The following is a 26721-nucleotide window of genomic DNA, read 5'->3' as shown; positions in this document are numbered from 1 at the left end:
TTTCAGTTCAACCCTTTTACTTGCAGTGAGCATTCCGGCAGTTAGCCATCTCTTTGTTGTATCTACAGTGAACAGTCTGATAGTGAGCCGTTTTTGTAATTTGGCAGTGAGCCACCTCTTTTTGTAAACAGAAATATAACTAGTTATATTCTCCTGAGAGTTAACACTCTTTGTGGTTTTTCCCATTTGGGTTTTCCACGTACAAATTCTAGTGTTTATCTTGTGGTTGTGTTCTTCATGTTTAATATGCATTAGCTGCTTTATATCAGTCAAGTTTGCTTGATATCTAAGTGGAAGGTTATAGTTGTGAATACAAGTTTTAATCTTTGGGAATACTGATTGACCCCCCCTATTAGTATTCCGGTGCTTTCAACCTGATCAACAATTGTTATCAGTGCTTTGGTCCCGTGCTTGGAAAGCTTAACGCTTGAGGGAGATCCATATTGGTTGAGTCATGGCACCTTTTTGCTGGGCATAAGATTTTTAGATGGATGAAGATTTGGAAAGCATTGAATCAGAGAATGAAGAATTAAAGGAGAATGTGAATGTAGCAAATGAAACAGGTGAATGAGACTATTAAAGATTTGTTGCAGAAGATTGAAGAAAAAGACAAGTCAGAGCAGTTATTGAAAGAGACAGTACAACATAAGTCTAGAGAATGTGAAAAGCTTGAACAAGAAGTGAAGAATCTGAAGGCAAAATATAAGATCATTGATAACAATAAGCTCTTGGAAGATTTGATCAGTATGGAGCAAATTAAATTAAACAAAACCGGTCTTGATTTCCAACCTGATATGTGTTCATATTAGAATGATAAAGAAGAAAACAAAGAAGTCAATTTTGAATAGAGAAGTAGAAGCCCTAACTGGTGTGAAGAGTGATCAACGATCCTTGATCATTAACACAATCATCAACCCTGTGGTAAGGTATTGTAGAGGAGGGGATTTGTCACCTCCATGATGATAAATTTCAGAGGACAAATCAATCCATTGCTACCTCACTCAAACTGGCGCTAAGGATGAGATAGGGGATAAAAATGAAAAGCTAGGCTAATAAACTGCGGATGAGACTTCTAGACGACTCTGTTCAGTCTTTGTCCTCAGGAAGAGTGCATGGAGAACGGACACCAGCGCGACGCGCTGTCGTTCAGTGCATACACTAGCTTGATGCATCACTAGTGGTCATGATGATGATAAAAAAGATAGATCTAGCAAGTTGTGTTATGCCAGATGATCAAAGATAAGTAGCACCAACCTCGCTCTGAAGGAAGGCCACTACTAAAAGATAAGATAAAGAAGATAGTCACGATAGGGAGGCAAATAAACGTTGATTAGACGAGGTTGCCCCCAGTGAGATGAAGTTGAGATTTGAAATAGATATTGTTACTCGATACATCACAAAACACGCTATCTATGCAGACTAACATGTCAGATGATAAGATAAAGGATAGAGATAAAAGATAGATAAGACAACGTAACATAAATGAGCCTCGCTTTAGAGGAAAGCCCCTTTTTATGGAAAGATACAAGATAAGCGACCGCCGTTGGTATGAGATACGCTAGTATGGATAAGAAAGTACATTATAATAGATAGCCACATGATAGGGTGACGAGATATGCCGATATGGAGAACCATACGATATGGCCATGAGAGATAATTTTTTCTAGCATGGGTAGCGACACACTAGATAGCCATGCGATTGGGTGATCAAAGATAGATTTGCCGACATGGATAGCGATACGTTAGATAGCCATGCGATTGGGTGATTAGAGATAGATTTGGTAAGTAGTAGATTGGCCCCTACAAAGGCAAGAAAAAGCTAGATCAAATGGTTTGGTCCCCATCTAGGCAAATAAAATGATAAAGAAAAAGATCAAGTGGTTTGGCCCCCACCTAGCCAAAGATGAAAAAGCGATGAAAGGATAGTCACCATGGCAGGCGAGAGATAGATAGTCACCACGACGGGTGAGAGATAGAGACATGATAAGAGTGCAAAACAGGTTGAAATATGATAAAGAACAAGATATAGATACACCTCAATGTCACTTTCTATGCAAGAAGAACAAGGAGGCATATCAATATATGAAAGATTGATGACACCTGATTGATGAAGTTGTTGAATCGTGTCATTCAAGGCCTTACATTCACTAGTTGAATGGCCAGGCACTTGATGGTATGCATAGAAAGAATCATTCTTAGGAAACTTATTATGAGTAGGTGGAGGAAGAGAAATCAAGCGGGCTATAAGAAGCCCCAATAAAACACGTTCTTGCTTAGATAAAGGATGAGGAGCAGGGAGTAACCCTTTCTCTTGTAGAGAAGAGTTTGACTACTCACAAGAAGAAGAAGACGTAGGAACATTAAAGGATGAAGGGGATAAAGACAAGAGAATCTTTGTAACCTAAACCCACTGTAAAAGAGTGTAATTTCAATTCCAAAGGGACCTTAACTCCTTGACCCATGCGCCCAAGACCATCTCCTTTGTATCTATACTTGGAAGCAATATTGAATCCTGGACCATAACATGATTGCAACTCCTCCAAAGGGGGAGGATCACCTTTAATGGTGCACCCAATGATGTTCCCATTATTCCGCGATGCAGAAGAATAATAATCTTTGGTAGTAGGTGTAAAAGATATATTTGGAAGTTTAAGGTGGATAGGGTCGACCTTGTATTCGCCAAAATCAGAATCAATGAAATCCAAGGAACCCCAATCATCACCTAAACATGTATTCACTTTAGATGAAGAAGATAGTTTAACAGAAGATGTCTTATCAGAAGTAGACTCAGAGCTTTGTGCTTTTAGCAGATCTGCCTCAGGCGGATCTACTTTGGGAGAATCTTGTTTCTCAAGTGATTCCTTCTTTGGGGTTTCTTCACCCTTCTGACTTTCCTTTTTAGGGAACAACAGAGGTAGACGTCGTCACTATGGAGGACAATGTTTGAACAATTTGTAAATGAAGGTGCAATAGAGGCTTGACCAACTGCTGCTATTTGACATAACTGCATAGCCTCATGATCAACCTTAACTGTGCCAACTTGATTATTAGCTACAAACTTCACAGATCGATGAAGTGTAGATGAAATAGCTCCCAACGCATGAAGCCATGGTTTGCGTAAAAGGAGGTTATATGACAAAGGGCCTGGCATCACTTGCACAAGGGTCAAGATAGTGACATGTCTGACCTTCAAGGACAGTATGACAATCCCTACAATAGTTTTATCATTGTTGTCAAATCTTCAAATGAACAAGGAGGCTACCAAAGAATTTTGGTCCACCTTGATTTTTAGCAACAAATCTAAACCACAAACATTTAATGCAGAACCTGTATCAACAAGTGTTCATCTAATACCAACGCCATTTACATGGACAATTATCATTAGAGGATCCGCTAAACTTCTTACTTCAGGAGGCAAAAATTCATGCAGATAAAAAGTAATATTTGGTGAATCTACACGAATATGATATATAACGCATTCACGTCTGCCGGTCTCGCAGAAGAGGGTAACAAGATCTTTTGCAAGGCTTCCTGCAATATATCTTGGTACACCGAAGCAATTTGAAGCAAATCCTATAGTGAGATCTTAGTCGGAGGAACCTTAAGTTGCTTGATAAGATCGTAGTCATTAGATCGCTTATCTACCGACAAAGGTGCTTTAGGAAGGCTAGGTTGGGAAGGTGGTAATGAAACTTGTGGTTGATCAAGAGTCTGTTTATTCCTTCGAGTATTCTACTTGTGAGAAATGGTATTATAAGATGATTGCTTGGATTGCATAAATCTAGTATATAAATCAAAACTTTCTCCTCTAAAAGGTTTTCCATTAATGGACTTAACTTTGTTAGGATAAGGACTTTCCGCAGTCATGTGAATGTAAGGTCTTTTAGGCCTTTGAAGAGCCGTAGAGACAAGAATAACATTCACAGACTTTTCATCTTCAAAGGTGGATGTTGTAGATGATGACTTTCTCTTTACACTTCTTTTGGAGAGAGGTGCTTATAAGAAGTCATCTAAAACTTCATCCAACATGTCAAAGTCATCCTTAGAGAATGCTTTATCAAAGGCATCAAACTCTAAGAGAAAGAGATCCGACATTAGGTGTTCACGTTGGGTTCACCAAAATGTAGAGGGGATTTGTCGCCTCCAAGATGATGAAGCTCACAGGACAAATCGATCCATCGCTACCTCACTCAAACTGGTGCTAAGGATGGGCCAGTGGATGAAAATGAAAAACTAAGCTAATAGACTGCGAGCGAGACTCCCAAACGACTCTGTTGAGTCTCTATCCCGACGCGCTGTCGTCCTATGCAGATAGAACACAAAAATCGTACAGGGGTAGCAGATACAATTTTGACATTAAATAAATGTGGAAAAACAACAAGATAATCTTATAACATAGAATGAGAAATATTAGAATGACTTGATAAGAGGAAAAAAAAGGAAGCTCACAATCGGTCCATGATTGAAGCCTCTAGCCAAATAAATCTTCTCTAATGCGACTTGCACACAAGGCAAAAACGAAAAGTGTTTGGGGCTGCTTGGGCACTTGCCTCAATCAAATCCCTGTTTTGGTGTTTCCACCTCCATAGACAACTAGATAGATTGATGAAATAAAATATTGATGCAAGATAAGATAAATGATAGATGATAATTGATAGAAAAGGGATGTGATAAATCCCAAGATGTCCAAAGATAGGATAAATAGATAAATATTACCAAAGAGGTTTGAGAAAGCCAAGAGAGTTGCAAAAGAAATACTGTGAGAGCTTGAGAGTGTTGTAGCAAACTAGAGACTATTGTAGCAAGAGTAAGAGCAAGAGAGAGTTAGAGAAAGTTGTGAGAGCAAAGAGAATAAAAGAGATTTTGTCTCGAATATAGTGAAATTGAAATAAGAGAAAAGATGGATTTAAAAGAGAGAAGAGGAGGGAAAGAAGAGGTCAGCGAGCCGTTTAGAAGATTCCAAGCCATTTCTATCGACCAAGAAAGCTGACAAGTGGAAAAGCGCACTCAGAACCGACATTCGAACGTTAAGATGTCACGAGACTAACACGCGCCACGCTAATGTACGCACAGTGTGTTAGTGTCCAAACAAATCATGCTAAAAAATGACAAGCGACAAGAGAAACATGCAGCTAACATGACACAAAAGCTGAAGGATAGCTGCTGAAAAGGTGTCTTGAGCATCTTGAGAGGGAAAAGGCTAATGCAAGGGCTGAAGTGAGCCTACTTAGGTGCTAGGGGAAGGGACACCAACGCGGTTACAAAAGATGTAGGTCGAATTACAAAGGGATATGCAATTTTTGACACTACAAGTATGTTGCTTATGGCGTCTCTTATAAAATTTATTTCAGAATTAGGGAAGACCCCACCTCAACAATTGTAGTGTATATGGCACATATGCTTGTGATGGAGAACAAATCATTCGGCTTGTGTGAATTGCTGAAAGAATTGTTTTTGGAAAACATTAAAATGACAAAAGAGAAGAATTATGCTTTCCAGTTTGGGTCATTGCTTGTGAGTTTGGTTATGTACTGTTTGGAATCCCTTAAGGCAAAAGATAATGTTATATGGGAGTTTGGTGTTCCAATTTCAAGATAGATATTTAGATATTTGAATAGTTTGGCTAACAAAGAAGAATTTTGTAATATCTATTTCAAATCATTTGTGGACATGTGGAGTATTGTTCGATTTCTGTATTTTTCTCTTCCGATTGTGGAGATTCATCATCCAAAAAGAAGAAAAGGAAACAATCTGTTCCTGTCAGTATTTCAACGCTAAAGAGAAGTAAGGTAGAAGATGTGGTAATTGATGATTCAGAATCCTGTGTAGCTAAAGGAGATTTGGAAGCTGAAGAGCAGGAAGTTGCAGATTTAGATGATGAGTCTAATTTGCTAAATTGGTTGACAACATGGATGGAATCAAGAAGATTAGTGTGAAATGGCTGACTTGGGTCGAGTCAGACAAAATTAAGAGCATTTTGATGAAGTATTTGATCTGGAACAATGTGAGCCTTGAAGATATCAGTAATCTACTTGCAGAGTCTTTGAATGAGGTTCCGAAAGAAAGAATGTTTGAGCAATCAGTTGAGGAAAAAGGTCTGGAAATGTATAATCTGTTGAATGAATGTATTAAGACACAAAATAACTTATCAACATGTATTGAGGAATTGAGAGATTGTATCCGCAATGCTAACATAATCTATAGGTATTGTATCTCTTGGTCGATAGTTGCAGTGAAGTGTTGGCATTATAACAGACAAGGGAGATTGTTGGCATTTCAATAAGGATATTGAGAAGGTTGTTTTGGATATAACTGATTAAGGATGTTTACTGTCTTAATGTTATTATTTTGTCATTGATGTCAAGAAATTGATTTTCTAATTTAGTATGATGTTGCCATATCTTGAGAAGTATGAATTGGTGAGTATAAAGATGTCGGTAAAAGACACAGAAAGAATGTGATGAATAAGGGGAAGAATAAGTTATTCAAATGGGCAATTATTACGGAGTTGGACAATGATGAGATCATGTTGTTTAGATTGTTTTGATATCTTACATATGTTATTGATTGTAAGGTTAATACTATCCTATGTTATCGAGCAAAGAACCTAGTCGGTAAACCCTAAGGAACCTAGTCCGTAAACCCTAAGGTTATCGCTATCGGTTAATGAAGGCGGTATGTCTACCGAGTGAAGTTTAGTATTTACCAAGTTGCAAACGAGTAATAACATAATGCATTGGATGAATAAAAACTTTATTTAATGAAGGGAGCTGATGAGCTGGTTATGATTAAATGATTGGTATGTCGTGCATGAAGTTTGTTAAAGAATCTATGGCAAAGGAAAATCGGCAGGAAGATCTACAGCTCAGATTGAACCGCAATACTCTAGCACAAGTTCCAAGAAATGTATGCAAGTTCCAAGGCGGGGTAAAACGTTTTCAGATCGAAGGATACATTGAACCTGGTCAAGTTTGAAGATCTGATGGCTATGATTGATCATGGGATATGTGATCAAGGAGATTAAGTGGTTGGCAAATTGTTTATAAATAAGGAACTATTGATAAACAATGTATGCGGGCAAGTGTATGCACAAGAATGCTACATAGTGATTACGGAGCACAGAAGCTTGAAGACCTGTTTGAATAACAGAGTATAGAGCCCAACAAAATGGACAAGATTAGTTCTATGTCTAGATTGTATTGAGCAAATAAGAATCTACTTTAGCATTTTTAGATGTGAAGTTGTAGATAGATTTTTATTACTGTTATTTTGTAAAGTGACAGAAAATCTCTTAACCGAGTGGACTTAACAGTCTTATTTGTAAAACCCTCTAGCAAGGTGACATTCTGATTGAGTGTTTGAAATCCTTTAACAAGGTCACTTCTAAGAAGGTGAAGATCCTAATAGATCTGAGGGAAATCCCTTAATCGGGTCACATCTAGCAATGTGTTTGTAATCTTTAACAGGATTTGCTTTTAACCGAGCATACTCTAGAAGAGTATATTTCTTAGTGGGTCTGAAATCCCACGATGGTTTTTCCCTATTTGGGTTTCCACGTTAAATCTGGTGTTATGATGTTTATATGCTTATGAGTTTGCATGTTTAGCAGTTTTGGTTATATTGCTGAAGTATATGTTACCGAGGTTGAATCTGTTTTATTTATGGAAGATTAAGTTTGTATGATTCACCCGCCTCCCCCCCCCCCTCATGTTATTAGCTTGACATCTGTACTTAACATTATTAGAACTATCAATTGTTATCAGAGCTTTTGGACTTCAGAAGAAAAGTTTAAAGGTACTTGAGGCAAAGATCCAAAGATGTATAAGAGAGATGCACTGAAGCTGAACAAGTCAAGTTTCTCTACATGGCAGAAAAGGATGAAGCTGCACCTATCAGGAGTTGGAGAATATGCTGTATATTATCTGGAGAATGATTTCATTTTTCCGAGCACCTATCCATTGACAATGGAAGAGATAAAGACAAAGCAAGAACATATTCAAGCAATGATTGAAATAACATCTGCATTGACCGACACAGAGTTTAATGATCTAGAAGGCTGGGATGATGCAAAGGCAATGTGGGACAAGCTCATATTTGTGTATGGTGGAGATGAACATGTTCAAAGAGCAAAAGTGGATAGTCTAAGAGGACAACTTGAATCTATGAGGATGAATGAAGGTGAGAACATAACCTAGTACAGTACAAGACTAAAGGAGATTGTCAATCAAATCAAAGGAGCAGGTGGAACTATTGAAGAAAAGGATATAACAAGTAAGTTGTTAAGAACCCTTCTACCAGCTTATGCAATCCGAGTCTCTGCAATCAATGAATTGAGGTCTGTACCCAATATGCCAGTTTCTTTAGATGCTACTATTGGTAAGCTACATGCATTTGAGTTAAGTAATTTTGATAATAGTGGGTCATCGGTAAATAAAATTGAGTCTGTATTTAGCTCTTTTCATATTGGTGAATCTGATGATTACAATGATAGAATGAGTAAGTACACTAAAGGGGATCACAGTGGAGCAAGTGAAAGATTTCGCAAGAACATGGAAGAAGTACACAAACTGTATGAGGAAATCAGAAAGCAAGAAGAGTTTGAAGCACTATTAGCCAGAAGGTTACCGAGAGGCAAAGGTAAGTATAAAGGGAAACTACCTTTGAAATGTTTCAATTGTGATAAGATAAGACATATGGCTTCTAACTATCCTAACAAAGATTCTACTGAAAAGAGAGATTACCAAGATGACAAACAAAAAGATAATCATTACAGAGGACACTGAGACTTCAGAAGAAGAGATAGAAAGTGATGCCTAATAGCTGATGAGGAATCCAATGATGATAAATTAGATGAAACTGATACAAAGGAAGTAGTTTATGTGGCTATCAAAGATGGATCAGATGAATAAATGTATGAATAAAAAGCCCTAATATCTCACATAAATACTAATGATTCTTGAATCATAGATAGTGGATCCTCACATCACATGACATGTGATAAACACAAATTTGTTACATTAGAAGATTATGGTGGAGGCTATGTAAGATTTGGTAGTGATGCACCATGTCTGGTAAGAGGTAAAGGATCTATAACACTTCTTGACAATGCAAGATGCAATGATGTTTATTGGGTTGAAGGTTTGAAATACAATTTGTTGAGTGTAGCACAACTAAACAATACAGGTTACCGAATAGAATTTCAGAAAGGAATTGTCAAAGTTCATGACAAGCATGGAAAGTTAGCTGCTACCCGGGACACAAACAAAAGATAACACATTTCACCTTGAATCAACTCGGAACAAGTGTCTGTATGTAAAGATAGATGATACCTGGTTATGACATAAAAGGTTTTGTCATGTAAATTTTGATAATCTGATCAAAATAAGAAAGAAGCATTGAGTAAGAGGTCTACCGAGTCTTGAAAAACTTGAGAATGCTATGTGCCGAGGATGCCAGATGGGTAAAATGACAAGATCAAACTTTACAAGTAAATCCTACACTTCTAAGGGAATTTTAGATCTTGTGCACACTGATCTTTGTGGTCCTATGAAAGTTCAAAGTTATTATGGCGATAAATATTTCATATTATTTGTGGATGATTACTCAAGGATGATGTTAGTAATGTTTTTAAAAGAAAAATCAGAAGCTTTTCAAATGTTTAAATGGTACAAGGCAAGAGTTGAAAATGAAACAGGAAGACAACTGAAATGTCTTAGATCAGACAGAGGAGGAGAGTTCACATCTGGCGAGTTCAACCTGATCTGAAATGATCATGGTATAAAAAGACAAGTCTATGCTCCGAGAACTCCACAACAAAATGAGATAGCTGAGAGAAAAAATAGATCTATTGTGGATTGTGCCAGAAACCTGATGATTGAAAAGAAAGTGCCACAAACATTTTGGAGAGAAGCAATAAGCACAACAATTTACACCTTGAACCGAGTACAACTGAAGAAATGAACTTTGAAGACACCATATGAGATCTGGTATGACAAGAAACCTAATGTAAGTTACTTCAAAATCTTTGGAAGTAGATGCTGTGTACACAAAGATGATAGAAATGGCAAGTATGATCAGAAAAGTGAAGAAGGAACATTTCTTGGTTATTCTTCTAGAAGTAAAACATTTAAATGTCTGATCAAATCATCTAACAAAATAGTAGAAAGTGCAAATGTGAAAATTGATGAATTTGGAGAAAGAAATGATGAAGGAAACTCCAAAGAACCAGAAGATTATGATGAATTTGTCTATGTTCAATCGACAGGTCCTACCGAGAAAACTGCAGAAGAAAATGAAGAGAATATCCAGTTACCGAGTGATGAAGAAGACCATACAGAGTCTACTGAGCCTGTATTAGCCAAGTATGTCAGAAGACATCATGCATCAAGTCAAATTATAGGAGATAAGGATGATCTAGTGATGACAAGGAACAAACTGAGACAGAACACATGTCTGATAACTGAATTTGAACTGAGGATAGTGAAAGAGGCATTTAACAGTGAAGATTGGATAAATGCTATGACAGAAGAGATTGATCAAATCAAGAAGAATGACACAAGAAGAATGTCCCAAGACCGAAGGACAAAAATGTAATCGATACAAAGTGGATTTTCAGAAACAAGCTGAATGAAAAAGGTGAGGTCATTCGAAATAAAGCAAGACTAGTGTGCAAAGGTTATGCCCAAGAAGAAGGAATTGATTATGGTGAGACTTTTGCACTTGTGGCAAGACTTGAAGGAGTAAGAACATTGTTGGCATATGCTGCTTACAAGAGTTTCAAGGTATGTCAAATGGATGTCAAATCTGCATTTCTGAATGGTATATTAGAAGAAGTTTTTATTGAACAACCTGAAGGATTTGTTGAAGACAAGAATAAAGATCAGATATGTAAATTGAACAAAGCTTTGTATGGTCTGAAACAAGCACCTAGAGCATGGTATGATAGATTGCACTCTTATTTAATCAAGATTGGTTTTATGAGAACAAGTGAAAATAGTAACATGTACATGAAGAATGATGAAAATGGAATACTGATCTTAGCCATATTTGTTGATGATATTATCTTTTGTGGAAATGACTCTCTATGCAAGAACTTTGGAAATGAAATGAGCAAAGAATTTGAGATGTCATTAATCAGTGAGATAAAGTATTTTATAGGTTTACAGATACTGCAAATGAAAGATGAGATTTTCATTACTCAATCCAAGTACATAAAGGAAATCTTGAAGAAATTTGGAATGGAAGATTCAAAACCAGTAAGTACTCCTATGACTACCAACTGTAAATTATCAAAGAATGATGAATCTGCATCTGTTGATGAGACACTTTACCGATCCATGATTGGAAAGCTATAATATGTTGTTCACAACAGGCCAGACATAGCACATGCAGCAGGTATAGATGCAAGATTTTCTGCAGATCCTAAGGAAACACACATGACAACAATCAAGAGAATTTTCAGATACTTGAAAGACACTGATGATTATGGCTTAGTATATTAGAAAGGAAATATTTTTGATTTAAAAGTTTATACTGATGCTGATTGGGCAGGCAACATTGATGACAGAAAAAGCACAAGTGGAGGAGCTTTCTTTTTAGGAGAAATACTAGTGAGTTGGCTTAGCAAGAAACAAGGATGTGTTTCACAGTCAACAACAGAAGCTAAATACGTTGCTGCAACATTGAATTGTACTAACATAGCATGGATCGAACAACGGTTGGAAGGTATAAATGAGCAAGTTACCGAGCCAGTAACTATATTCTGTGACAATACTAGTGCCATTAACATTTCAAAGAATCCTATTATGCACTCTAAGACAAAACACATCTCTATCAAATATCATTATCTTAGAGAAGAAGCTCAAAAGAAGAAAGTGGTGTTGGAGTATAGTAGCACAAAGGAACAAATAGCAGATATCTTCACCAAGCCACTACTAAGGGACAATTTTGAGTATCTCAGAAGTAAGTTAGGGGTCCTACCCCTATATTCCATTCACTGACCGAGTTTGGTGAAAACATCAATTCAATGACTCTACAGAATATCTTATAAGAATTGATGCTGATTTACACACTTTAGGATGTTTTCTAAAGGTGTGTAAGAAACAAATACAGGGAACATGAATTGAAGACAAAATGCTCTGACCGAGACTAAGTTGACACATAATAGTAGGAAATCACTTCATACAAGAAGAAATTATGTTTTAGTTCTTTACTTTCTGGCATTGTTGTCAAAGGGGGAGAAGACTGAAGAAAAGGGGAGAAGACTAATGTATGGGGAAAAAGGCTGATGACAGGAGGAGAGCATTTCAGCATTTCAGAATCTCACAGCAATCCGAATCAATTAGGTCATATCAATTGGTTTTGCCATCAATACCAAAGGGGGAGATTGTTGGCATTTCAATAAGGATATTGAGAAGGTTGTTATGGATATAACTGATTAAGGATGTTTATTGTCTTAATATTATTATTTTGTCATTGATGTCAAGAAATTGATTTTCTAATTCAGTATGATGTTGCCATATCTTGAGAAGTATGAATTGGTGAGTATAAAGATGTCGGTAAAAGACACAGAAAGAATGTGATGAATAAGGGGAGGAATAAGTTATTCAAATGGGCAACTATTACCGAGTTAGACAATGATGAGATCATGATGTTTAGATTGTTTTGATATCCTACATATGTTATTGATTGTAAGGTTAATACTATACTATGTTACCGAGCAAAGAACCTAGTCGGTAAACCCTAAGGTTATCGCTATCCGTTAATGAAGGCGGTATGTCTACTGAGTGAAGTTTAGTATTTACTGTGTTGCAATCGAGTAATAACAGAATGCATTGAATGAATGAAACCATTATTTAATAAAGGGAGTTGATGAGCTGGTTATGATTAAATGATTGGTATGCCGTGCATGAAGTTTGTTAAAAAATCTATGGCAAAGGAAAATCGGCAGGAAGATCTACAGCTTAGATTGAATCGCAATACCCTAGCACAAGTTCCAAGAAATGTATGCAAGTTCCAAGGCGGGGTAAAACGTTTTCAGATCGAAGGATACATTGAACTTGGTCAAGTTTGAAGATATGATGGCTATGATTGATCATGGGATATGTGATCAAGTATATTAAGCGGTTGGCAAATTGTTTATAAATAAGGAAATGTTGATAAACAATGTATGCAGGCAAGTGTATGCACAGGGATGCTACATAGTGGTTACCGAGCACAGAAGCTTGAAGACCTGTTTGAATAACAGAGTATAGAGCCCAGCAGAATGGACAAGATTAGTTCTATGTCTAGATTGTATTGAGCAAATAAGAATCTGGTTTAGGATTTTTAGATGTGAAGTTGCAGATAGATTTAATTACTGTTATTTTGTAAAGTGACAGAAAATCTCTTAACCGAGTGGACTTATCAATCTTATTTGTAAAACCCTCTAGCAAGGTGACATTCTGATTGAGTGTTTGAAATCCTTTAACAAGGTCACTTCTAAGAAGGTGAAGCTCCTAACAGATCTGAGGGAAATCCCTTAACCGGGTCACATCTAGCAATGTGTTTGTAATCTTTAACAGGATTTGCTTTTAACCGAGCATACTCTAGAAGAGTATATTTCTTAGTGGGTCTGAAATCCCACGGTGGTTTTTCCCTATTTGGGTTTCCATGTTAAATCTGGTGTTATGAGTGTGATGATGTTTATATGCTTTTGAGTTTGCATGTTTAGCAGTTTTGGTTATATTGCTGAAGTATATGTTACTGAGGTTGAATCTATTGTTTTTATGGAAGATTAAGTTTGTATGATTCATCCCCCCCTCATGTTATTAGCTTGACATCTGTACTTAACATTAAGTAACAAAACTATCATGAAGCACAAAAGTAAGATTGATGCTATTGAAGATGAAATGACAAATCTAGGGAAGTCTTTTGATTTTCAGAGTGATAAGGATGGCGAGTAGAAGAAAAGAGTTAATTCTCTTCAAGCTGAGCTTTTATTGTTGCAAAGGTAGAAAGAAGACTTTGTGAGCTTGTTTTGGAAAGTTAAGGAGACTGTTGTGGCTATGCTAGAGCATTTTTCAGCATTGCTTGAGAATGCAGTCGAGTATGAGCAGAATCCATCTGCTCGAGATAATTTTTTAAATTCAGTCGATCTATTAGTTGAGTGCATAAGTCTTTCAATAAGTATCAAACTGGCTATACATTGTTGGGAAGTTCTTTCTTTCTTTTCTTTTTCATGAAAGGAATCCTTTGTCCTTGATGTCAAAAGGGGGAGAAATGAATGTGGATTTGAGGAGTTTCATAAGTAAGGGTGAGTTGTGTGCAATTATGTTTTGAATATGTTTTGCCATCAATGACAATGGGGGAGATTATTGGAGATTGTTATACTTGTGTTAATAAAGTTTTCATTGATGCCAAACTAGCTATCTAGTTTTGATCGGACAGTGTATGCAGTTCGAATATTGGCTTGGATGTTGTGAATGTTGTATGCAAGGATTGTATGCAGTTAATATGTATAGTTCAATGTTGCTGTTTTGGTCTGAAGTCATTATGAAACATATTATGGATAGATTTGGATGATGAGTCTTGAAGTTTCCTAGAGTTCTCATTATCTCAATGTTAGGAGTTCTCATTGATCCCGGTATTAGTTATGTGTCCTGATGTTAGATGCTTTAGTAATTGTTAGAAGTATCTCTTTGAGTTTTGTGTTGCAGTTTTCTTGGTAAGCGTGGAATCTACATTTTGGAGATATTGAGGTTTTTTTTGATAATGGGTCGGTATTCTTGGGTTCAGATGACCCCACCCCATTCTGGTAATCTCAGTGTATGCATTGGCAATAGGAGTATGTAAAGGAAGCATGTAGAAGTCTTGCAGAGGCCAACATGAGCATATGGATAATGTGTTGGGCTTGGTCGACACACTATTTTGTATTTGTGCCCTTCGGTATACATATACATCTACATATGTAGTAGCATAAGCAAGGAAAGAGAGAAGAACAAGACTAAGTGTGTGAAGGTGTATGATGTGTGAAAGTTGGCAGTGTGTGAAGTGCGTGTTGCAAACAACAAAAGGAGACAGTGTTGCAGTGGCGTGGTAGTCCTTTACTAGACCTACTGTAGGACAGTTATGCAAACATCTCTAACTAGATCTGCTGTAGAGTTTGAGATTTTAAATATGAGCTTAACCTTAGAACTGATCCCAGGTATTTGGAGATGCTATCCCTTTTAGTTCAACCCTTTTACTTCCAGTGAGCATTTCGACAGTTAGCAATCTCTTTGTTGTATTTGTAGTGAGCGGTTTTTATAATCTGGCAGTGAGCCACCTCTCCTTGTAAACACAAATATAACTAGTTATATTCTCTTGAGTTAATATTGGGAGCAATGATGCAGGAAAACTAAGAGGGGGGGAGGTGAATCAGTTTTTACCAAACCTTAACTTTAGATCTGATCAAGAACAACAATAGAAGAGATAAATACCACATCAACAACAAAGATGACATATGATTTTTGACTTGGAAAACCCGATCAAAAGAAAAACCACGGTGGGAACCTACCCACAATATGATTATACTTTGTAGTAGCATTTGTAAGTATTACAATGGGGAATGCACATGCATTCAAGCACATTACCTAGAGCTCATTGCTCAAAACAACAAAGGGCTACAACCTTGAGAAGGCTTACTGCCTTACAAAGACCGGACAACAATCCAGATTACATGAACTGAAAGAATAACATCTTCAAATTCTTGATCGGAGTTCTGTTAAGCACACTGTCTGCACAACAACACTTCTCTTCTCTTCTCTATTATCGAAAGATAAATTCACTTGTTTGCACATACAATACTCTCACAGATCCTAGATACAACCACATACATACATCTTACATGATTACAACACTTATTTATATAAATGATGAACCTTAACCTGAAGGTCGACTCAACACATAGGACCTAATTACAAAATTACACCACATGATACATAAATCAATAACCAGACCAATACAATGTCGACAAGGACATAGCATGGACCCAAATCAAATCCTCAAACATGTGACACCACCGAATAATTCACCAAGACCATCCGTAACACGCTAAATCATCGAATATGTCATATAAAACGAAGAATAGCATCGAACCAATACAATATTCAATAACGTGCACCACGATCAACACGGACCACCAAAACACATAGAAAACGATCATATAACATCAACAAGCAACGTGAATTCCACCGCAATAACCGCAACAACTCGGATAACAAGAATTATCATCATTTCATCACTGGAGCTCAAGAACATCAACATCAAACTGAAAGATATGCTTCTGCAGTTCTAAATCATGAACCATCCGAACTGAGGACACACATGAACGTCCCAAACACTCTCCAAAATCCACACAACATAAGGAATCAATTCCAGAGCAATACAATCCAGAAACCATAACTCTGCAATACAAAACCAATAGAAAAACCAATCATCACACCGGATCACATAACTTGATCAAATCACCTTCCGGAACATTGAAACTCACATCGAATCATCTAAAGATAAGTATCTCAAAACCCATTAATCCACATCATCACATCTGCAACAGATCACCCAAACCAACTCAACTCTCTACAACAAACCAATTCTCTGCAATACAAGAATATGTTGGCATCAATGACAACAACACATTCCAACAACTCTAATATCTAACAATCTCCCCCTTTGGCATTGATGGCAACATGAATGTGAAAAACAATAAATGTAAAAAAAATAAATCGACTCCAACAACCCCCCTTGAGATCATGCACACATATCTCTCCACCTTAGATAGATAAGACAATTTTTCACATGCATCTCTCCCCCTTCGACAACAATGCCAAAGACACATACAAATCATTATTCTCTCCCTCTTACTAGATAATCTCTCCCTTTTGGAACAAACTCACAAAATCTGAACAATTAAATCACACATTGGCTACTCCCCTGGAGAAACAACACCCACTCATCAATCCAGATAACAGAATAAGACTATGAAGTTCACCGGATTGATGAAATTCAATGCATCTAGTTCACAGCAGGAGGGCCAATTACCCCTAACTTCTTTCCCAGATATACAAATGTTTCTACAGGTAAATGCTTAGTAAATATATCTGCAATCTTTTCCTTTGTAGATACATAATCCAATCTAACTTCCTTCTCATTTACCTTCTTTCTCAAGAAATGAAACTTGATTGATATATGTTTTGTCTTAGAATGCAACACCAAATTCTTAGAAATATTGATAGCACTAGAATTGTCACAATATAACAGTAGGCCCATTATAAACAACTCTAATATCCTTCAGCATATGCTTCATCCAAAGAACCCAAGTGCAATTGCTAGTAGTAGCAATATATTTAGTTTTTGCAGTAAATAAAGAAATAGCATCTTGCTTCTTACTTGCCCAAGAAATCAACTTCTTTCCCAAAAAGAATGCTCCACTGGTAGTGCTCTTCCGATCATCAACATCACTTGCCCAATCAGCATAATTAAAAGCATTTAAAGTGAAATCATCATTCTTTGGATACCACAGAGCATAATCAACTGTTCACTTCAAGTATCTAAATATCTTCTTCACAACAGTAACATGACTTTCCTTAGGATCAACTTGAAATCTTGCATCAAGACATACAACATTCATAATGTCAGGTCTAGCCTGAGTCAAATATAGCAGTCCACCAATCATAGATCTATATAGGGTTTGGTTAGCCTTCAGAGATTCATCATCTTTTGTCATCTTGCATTCAGTCACCATAGGAGTTCCAACATATTTGGAATCATCTAACCCAAACTTCTTCATCAATTCCTTCTTATACTTGGATTGCGATATGAAAATGCCTTTGTCAATCTGTGTAGTTTGCAATCCCAGAAAGAATTTCATCTCACCTATCATAGACATCTCAAACTCTTTTTGCATATCATCAACAAACTTTTTACTCAAATCATCATCTCCTCCAAAAATAATGTCATCAACAATCAAAATATTATCATTATCAATCTTGAAGTATAAATTACTATCAACAACACCTTTACAAAATCCCAACTTCATCAAATACCTATCCAATATGGTGTACAAGGCTCTAGGGGCTTGTTAAGTCCATACAATTCTTTCTTCAATCTGCATACCATGTCTTCTTCATCTGTCAATGAAAATCCATCCGGTTGCTCAATGTATACTTCCTCTTCCAATTCACCATTCAAAAAGGCTGACTTCACATCCATATGATATACTTTGAATTTCTTATGAGCAACATATGCAATGAATAATCTAACAACTTCAATTCTAGCTACCAGAGCAAAAGTCTCCTCAAAATCAACACGTTTAATTTGTGAATATCCCTTACATACCAATCTTTCTTTGTTTCTAACAACTTCTCCATCTTTATTCAGCTTATTCTGGAACACCCATTTAGTACCAATTATATTCTTGTCCTTAGGTCTCAAAACAAGTTCCCATGTATTGTTCTTCTCAATCTGATCTAACTCTTCTTCCATAGCTTTTACCCCAATTTCATCTTTACAAACTTTAACATCTTTAAGCTCAGTTTTGGAAATCGAACGTGTCTCTTCAGTAACAATTTTGGTTTTTAGTCTCTTGAACTTCTTCATTGCTAGCAACATCTAGATTTACTATCTCTTCTGAATCACTCTGCTTCATGCTTAGAGTCTGCACTTGCTTTGAAGTAACATCGTGACCATCACATTCATATCCGCATGCTCTAATTTTCTTCTCATGACTCTCGTCAACCTTTACATTGACACTTTCCACTATCTTTCTCAGTCTTTTGTTGTAACACCGGTAGGCTTTGCTCTTAGTAGAATATCCCAAAAAGATTCCTTCATCACATCTTGCATCAAATTTTCCTATATCTTCATCTCTTTTAATACAACATTTTCTTCAAAAGATTCTAAAATATCTAACTGTAAGAACATGACCAAACCATAGCTCATAAGGAGTCTTACCGAAGTCACCTTTTATATGCACTTAGTTGAATATGTATCCAACAGTGCTAACAAATTCTCTCCAATAGATATGCAAAACATTTCCTTGAATCATCATAGCTCTAGAAGTATCCAAAACAATTATGTTCTTCCTTTCAACAACTCCATTTTGCTGAGGGGTTCCATGCTCTTCACAAAAGGAATTAAACTCACTAGAGGTGAATTCTGCTCTTCTATCAGACCTTAGACACTTCAACTTCAATCCCGTCTCTGTCTCCACTCTAGCTTTGAATATTTTGAATTTATCGAGTGATTCAAATGTCTCCCTTAGAAAAGTGACCCACATCATCCTAAAATAGTCATCAATTAGCAATGTAAAGTATCTGTCTCCCTGCAAGCTTCTCACCCTAGACGGTCCACAAAAATTAGTATGCACAAGATCGAATAGCTCATTAGATGTATACAATTTTATCTTGAATTAAATTCATGTTTGTTTTCCCAATTGATATTATTTACACATCGGATTAGTAGGCTTTACTATCTTAGGCAGATCTCTAATAGCTTGAGTAGAACTAATCTTAATCAAGCAGTCAAAATTAACATGACACATTCTCTTTTGCCACAACCAACTCTCATCAATCTGAGCAATTAAACAACTTTTCTCAGTATCATTCAGATGAAAGATATTACCTTTAGTTTTAGTTCCTGATGCAATTTTTATATCGAAGCTATTCAAGATCTTACATTTCCCATTCTTGAATTGTAAATAACATCCCTTATCAACCATTTGTCCAACACTCAAAAGATTATTCTTCAAACCTTCAACATATAAAACATCATTATTATTATGATTATCATTAAGAGAAATAGAACCTCTACCACAAATTACACAAGCTTTGTTGTCTCCAAATCTCACTACACCACCATCATACTTCTCCATATTCACAAATTTACCTTCATCACCTATCATGTGATGTGAACAACCGCTGTCAATCACCCATTCATCTTTCTCATCAATTTTAGTAGCCAAAGATTTTTCTTCAACAATACAACTTGTAGAATCAACGGATACCAGATCATCTTTATTGTTAGCAATGAACACAAATTCATCTTCCAAAATTCCTTTCTTAGACTCATCATCTGTCACACCTTCATCAACAACATGATAACATTTCTTCTGATATCTATACTTTCATTTAGGCTTGTAAGGATTATCTTACTTTGACACTCTTTCTGCTCTTTCAGGACACCTAGAAGCAAAATGACCTATCTCATTGCATGAAAAAAAATTCAAAGGTAACTTCCCTTCATACTTACTAGCTCCCTTAGGCAATCTTCCAATTCTCTTTCCTGTTCTTCCATCTCTGTCATTTCATTTTATACCTGGAAACCCTAGTTGAAATCTCTCCTGGATCATACTTTTGCTTCTCGAATGGAACAAATTTAAATGCAGTCTCAGTTTTACCATGTGATTCACCAAGTTTGCTCACTTCAAAAGCAACAAGTTTACCAACCAACATATCTCTTGTCACAGTTGTCATAGTCTGGATCTCATCAATAGCAAGAACTTTATGTTTATAATCAGGAGGCAAAGATCTCAATACTTTAGCAACAATATCATCTTCTTCAAGAACTCCACCGACACACCTAATGTTTAGCACAAGATCATTCACTTTAGTCATAAAGGATTAAATATTCCCATCTTCTCTCATTCTTAGCAACTCATACTTTCCTTTGAAGCTCTACAACATAGTTACTTTCACACGTTTGTCTCCTTCATACAAGGTTTCTAGCTTCTCCCAAATCTCATGTGCAGTCCACAATCCCATCACATTAGTCATCTCTGCATCAGTCAAGGCACTTAGCAATGCTTCTTTAACTCTTATATTATGTTCAACCTATTTGATCTCAACTGCAGTAATAGGACCATTCAGAGGAACAATGTATGCATTCTTTTTGATCTTCCAATAATCTTCTCCAAGGTAATTCAAGTGAACTTCCATCCTGTTCTTCCATATAGACTAATTAGTTCCATGAAATCTCAGATTGTCCTTCTTGAAAACAACAACTTCCATCTCGGATCTCCTCAAGCGGTCAAGTTCCTTCCAAAGGATCTAGCTCTGATACCAATTGTTGGTAGAAACAATGTAGTAAAACTGAGAGGAGGGGGGGGTGAATCAGTTTTCACCAAACTCAAACCAATTAACCTTAACTTCAGATCTGATTAAGAACATCAATAGAAAAGATAAACACCACATCAACAACACACATATCACATCGATTTTGATGTGGAAAACTCGGTCAAGGGAAAAACCACGGTGGGAACCTACCCACAATATGATGATACTCTGTAGTAGTATGTGTAAATATTACAATGGGGAATGCACATGCACCCAGGCACACTGCCTAGAGCTCACTGGTCAAAACAATAAAAGGCTACAACCCTGGAAAGGCTCACTGCCTTACGAAGATTGGACAACAATCCAGATTACATGAATTGAAAGAATAACATCTTCAAATTCCTATCACAGTTCCGTTAAGCACACTGTCTGCACAACAACACTTCTGTGCTCTTCTCCACTACTGAAAGATAAATTTTCTTGTTCGCACATACAATACTCTCACAAATCGTAAATACAACTGCAAACATACATATTACATGATTACAACACTTATTTATACAAATCATCAACCTTAACCTCAAGGTCGGCTCAACACATATGACCTAATTACAAAATTACACCACATGATACATAAATCAATAACCAAACCAATATAATATTAGAAAGGACATAGCATGAATCCAAATCAAATCTTTGAACATGCAACATCACCAAATAATTTGACAAGATCATCCGTAACACACTAAACCACCGAATATGTCGCATAACACGAAGAATACCACTAGACTAATAAAATCTTCAATAACGCGCACCACGATCAATGCGGACCACTAAAATGCATAGAACATGATCAGAGAACATCAACAAGCAACATGAATTCCATTGCAATAACCGCAACAACTTGGATAACAAGAATCATCATTATTTCATCATCGGGGCTCAAGAACATCAACAACAAACTGAAAGATACACTTGTAAAGTTCCAAATCATGAACCATCTGAAATGAGGACACACATGAACATCCCAAACACTCTCCAAAATCCTCACACCATAAGGAATCAATTCCGGAGCAATACAATCTAGAAATCATAACTTAGCAATACCGGACCAATAGAAAAACCAATCATCACATCGGATCACATAACTCGATCAATCATTGTCTAGAACACTGAAACTCATACTGAATCATCTAGAGATAAGTATCTCAAAATCCATTAATCCGCATCAGCACATTTGCAACAGATCACCCAAACCAACTCAACTCTCTACAACAAATCAATTCGTTGCAATACAAAAATATGTTGACATCAATGACAACAACACATTCCAACAACTCTAATATCCATCAGTTAACACTCTCCATGGTTTTTCCCATTTGGGTTTTCCACGTATAAATTCTGGTGTTTATCTTGTGGTTGTGTACTTCATGTTTAATCTACATTAACTGCTTTATATCAGTCAAGTTTGTTTGATATCTAAGTGGAAGGTTATAATTGCGAAGAAAAGTTTTAATCTCTGGGAATATTGATTCACTCCACGCCCCCCCCCCCCCCCACCCCTCTTAGTATTCTGGTGGTTTCAACCCAATCAACAAGGTAGCACAATGAAAGGGTGTGTTAATTTTCCATGTGACTTTTCTTCTATGAAAGGATATAAAGAAAGATGTTTTGCATCAGTTATTTTCTTGACTCTTTCACACATGGAATCTATTTTTTCATAAAATTCTCCCAAAAATGGCTTGTCTAAGTCCATAAATTTAATCACCTCACATATGGGCCTAATAAACTATAGAAAAAATCTCACATCAGCTAAAAAATGGTCATTAAGGACCAAACCTCTCACCTCAACTGTAGTATTTGATATAGATTTCCTCCAAGCTTCCCATGCATCACTAACAACCGTGGAACACAAAGCTCCTTTAAATTCACAAAGGCGGTCAAGAAGACTAAAGAATCAAACTGTGTATCAATTAGTTTGAGAAGTTTCAGCTTCACAAATGTACGATAAATGTCTTGTGTGTGGTGATGTTTACATATTAACATCTATATATTTCTGTCCTTTTATATGAGGTCTGAAACCCATTGGAACTTGCCAATATCTTCAAGTGCATTGTTCAACGAATGCACACAACATGGTGTCCAAAATATATGCTTGTACTTTTTTTGCGCCATCACACTTGTTGTTTCTACATGTGATGTCACCATCTCATCAATGTTGTCACATAGATGGTTATGAGGAAAATTTGTATTATTTTCTTGCCCTAAACAATCTATTTCCCTCAAAAAATAAGCCCCTTTGTTGCATGTCACCATGACATTAAGTAGTGGATGATTTTCTAGAATTTATCCACCCATTGATCATAATATTACATCCTTTTGTAGAACACACTCTTTTCATTGGTGCAATTTGTTTCTATAATTAATTTTTTTCTTTGTCAATTAGAGTTGTGCCAAGATTTTTCAGACCCAGGTGGTTTATACCCGATTGGTCCATTATTGATAGATTGGACGATCTGTCCATAGAAAGGTGAGTGAGGATCATTAAACTATGTTCCATTTGCATAAAAGAAACATGCAATAGCCTTCCAATGAGGTTTGAGATGCTAGTATGTGGTCTCTTGTGTGACTGTTGTGTTGCTACGTCATTAGAAGACATATCTATCTATACCTCTCTAGTTTCCCCTATTGTTGAAGCACGCGAGAAGCTCATAGTATAAACTTTCCCATCAACCCTTTCGTGATCCCTCACAACCTCATATTGTTCTAACTCATTTAGACAAGGATCAACACCGTTTTCAGGTAGGTGAAGGAAATGAGCCATTGCCCTCATGTAAGCACCTTTTAATGCCATTGGATAAAGTTTACATTTGATCATGGCTATTCCTCCTGATCCTTTTGACCAAAAAAAAATAGTCAACACACTTCCACAAGGGGTACAAGCCTTGTTTTCCCCCACTTGATATAATGGAATCTGGAAAAAAAACAAAAAAAACAAAACATATTACCAACATGTTGCTTATTTTGTTGCACTAACTATTTTACTTTAAAATGTTTTCATATTAGACTTTATAGATAAGGTGTTTTTAGTCTGTAGTGTTTTTTAGTTTTTGTTTTCTATGATAAATTTGTAGTCTTAGAATGAAGTGTGCTAATTGCCATGGTAGTAGACTTACAAAAATAATAATGTTTGGTATTTCTTAGTTTTTATCGCTTGTCAACTATACTAATTTAAAACAAAAAAATAATCTTTGGTATTTTTTAGTTTTTTATTATTCTAATATTATTGAATACGAACTTGGAACAAGAATCCTAGCTATTGTGATGATCTAGAATCCTTGATGAATATGTGTAATATATATACACATATTGTAATGGGTAAAAAATTAAGGTTTCCACCATAGGAGAATGAAAACCGCTAATTTTTGCTTAGTGATCTATTACATTCAAAAGAGGGCTGAATCCAATAGATTTAGTCACAAACCAACAATGATAAGGACTGAAAATACTGATTAGATTCAAGGGGGGATTTGTTTTCCATCTTTTGTGAGTCGAATTACTTAAATTAAGGTAAAGTGTGAAAATGAAGATAAAAACATGAAAACACCGAGCTACAGATGCAAGACTGAGACACACACCTGGATCTGAGGATTATAAGAAGATTCAGATTTGATCCCTGAAAAAGCCCCACAAATGTCGAGATCAGAATGCATGTTGCTCTGGTCCTCTTAACTTCTTGCACATCAAAAGGGGTTGATTCGTCTTTGCAAATAATTGTGATTCTAAAGATCACATCTCTATACCTGTTTCTTGCCCACAGAAAGAAAGGGAAATAGGTTAGGAATAGGGACTTGCCTAAGTCAAACCCCGATTTAGGAATTAACCTTTATCATGACAAAACCCTAATCACACACGTCATACTTGCATATGAAAGATGTAATGTTGCTCCACAATTGATGAATGAAGAATGCAACCTTGAATACCTCTAGAAATGTTTGATGATGAATGCTTCAATGCTTGAATGATAGATTGTTTAAATGGGCACCTTATTATTCTCTTATTATCCTCCTGTATATCGAAATGAGAGGGGAAAGCCTCATTATATACTTACCCATTGAAAAAAATGCTAATTTTCCAACACAGACCAACATAGAGAAAGGTTTCCTGCTCAAATTTGAAAATGCAAGAGGGGTTCAAAATGGGGCCCAAATAAGGAGGACTAAAGCGTGATACCCTGGTCCTAATGAGGACCAAAGCAGCATGCCCTGGTCCTACCCTATTTTAGGGCCATACTAATGGGCCATGTGATGTATAAAGGAAAAATAAGGTCATTTTTGCATCATGCAAGCATAATTAGGTCTTAATTAACAACAGTTGATGTCAAGACATAAACAATGGTTGATCAGGTGTTGCATGTAAGCTTTTGTGTTGTATCATAAGTTCTTAACTCTCTTCTATTTCGTATGGCCACTGCTATAAGTAGGAAACAAAAAAGGAAAGAGAGTTTAGGTTTTACTTTATTCCTTAGCGATTTTATGCGTTGGTTAAGTCAAAAAAATGATTTATGTTTTTTGTTTTACTTTTCTTCTTAGTTAATGACATTTAATAGGCTGGGTCGAGAATTTTTAAAGTTAGGTCAGACATTTTTAATTTAATACACATTTTTTTCCTTTTCTATTGCAGGAGACAACAATTTTTTGAGCCAAAAACTTCAAAGATAGCCGAAGACATCTCTCTCATGCATTAGATGGTAATTGTAGACTTCTAAAAAATCCTAAAGGCGGGAGATGTGTCTTGGTCCTAGAGACATGTCCCAAGGGTCTGGAGATGCATCTCCTAGTAAGATTGGTCTTATCCTATTTTGTCTTTTTAATTTCTAGCACCATTTTTTTATCCATGTTAATTCTCAATTTATTTTCCTTTGTAAAACTAACCTTAAGAAATTTCCTTCTATAATCATGTGCAAGATTGCACATCACATATAATACACACGAGACTTTCCTTTTTCGGTCTTCCATAAGCCTTTTATGTTAATGACAATCTTCTTGATCTTTTCTATTTAGTTTGTCATCAACTTCGTCTTCACACCTTTGACATCAATGACAACATTTCCAACATGGTAAATATATAGGTAGTTCTAAAGATATGCTGGAGTATAAAGCATAACAAAATGCATCCTCAAAGGAGCAACTTAGATAATAAGTAGTGCAACTTTCAGCTCACAAGGAATAACCCATATCCCCCATATAAATTTCAAATTTCCAAATGAGTAGCTAATAAAATATGCAACTCAAAAGGGGTAGTAGATTAAAAAAACAACTTAGAGCACTTAAACAATATACAAAAACAACATTAACATAATTTTAATTCCTCATTCTTGTGTTTTATCAATAGTTTCTTTTTCTTTAGTACTGATGACAATTTTAATTTTTTTCTTTAAATTAATGACAATATAATGCATCCATATTCTTAGCTCCCACTCTCAAAATGCATTGATGGGGATGTCATCATAATTTCCTAACTTATATTTAGGCGTTGGAGCAAAGTACCTAGTAGAATCACTCTCCTCAACATCTTTACATTTGTCTTTTGCAAATATTTCAACAAACTTCTTTATTTTTTCTTCGTATTTTCCCACATGGAAGTGATGAGA

At 36.2% G+C, this 26721-nt stretch overlaps 1 protein-coding gene across 3 annotated transcripts in view; it reads left to right on the top strand.

The window, feature by feature from the left end:
* LOC131037958 (uncharacterized) overlaps positions 1–26011 on the top strand; it is a 100507-nt gene extending 74496 nt beyond the window's left edge. The window contains exon 9 of one of the 3 annotated variants that reach the window (XM_059211041.1): positions 25752–26011. In XM_059211041.1, coding sequence (XP_059067024.1) covers positions 25752–25789 — 38 coding nt within the window. In that variant the 3' untranslated portion in view covers positions 25790–26011. The remainder of the gene's footprint in view (positions 1–25751) is intronic. The other 2 variants (XM_057970232.2, XM_057970247.2) reach the window with 2 other exon arrangements.
* The last annotated feature ends 710 nt before the right edge of the window (positions 26012–26721 follow it).

This window comes from Cryptomeria japonica, chromosome 9, assembly GCF_030272615.1.
Source record: "Cryptomeria japonica chromosome 9, Sugi_1.0, whole genome shotgun sequence".
Classification (NCBI taxonomy): domain Eukaryota; kingdom Viridiplantae; phylum Streptophyta; class Pinopsida; order Cupressales; family Cupressaceae; genus Cryptomeria; species Cryptomeria japonica.
This window is presented reverse-complemented; position numbering and strand designations above follow the sequence as displayed.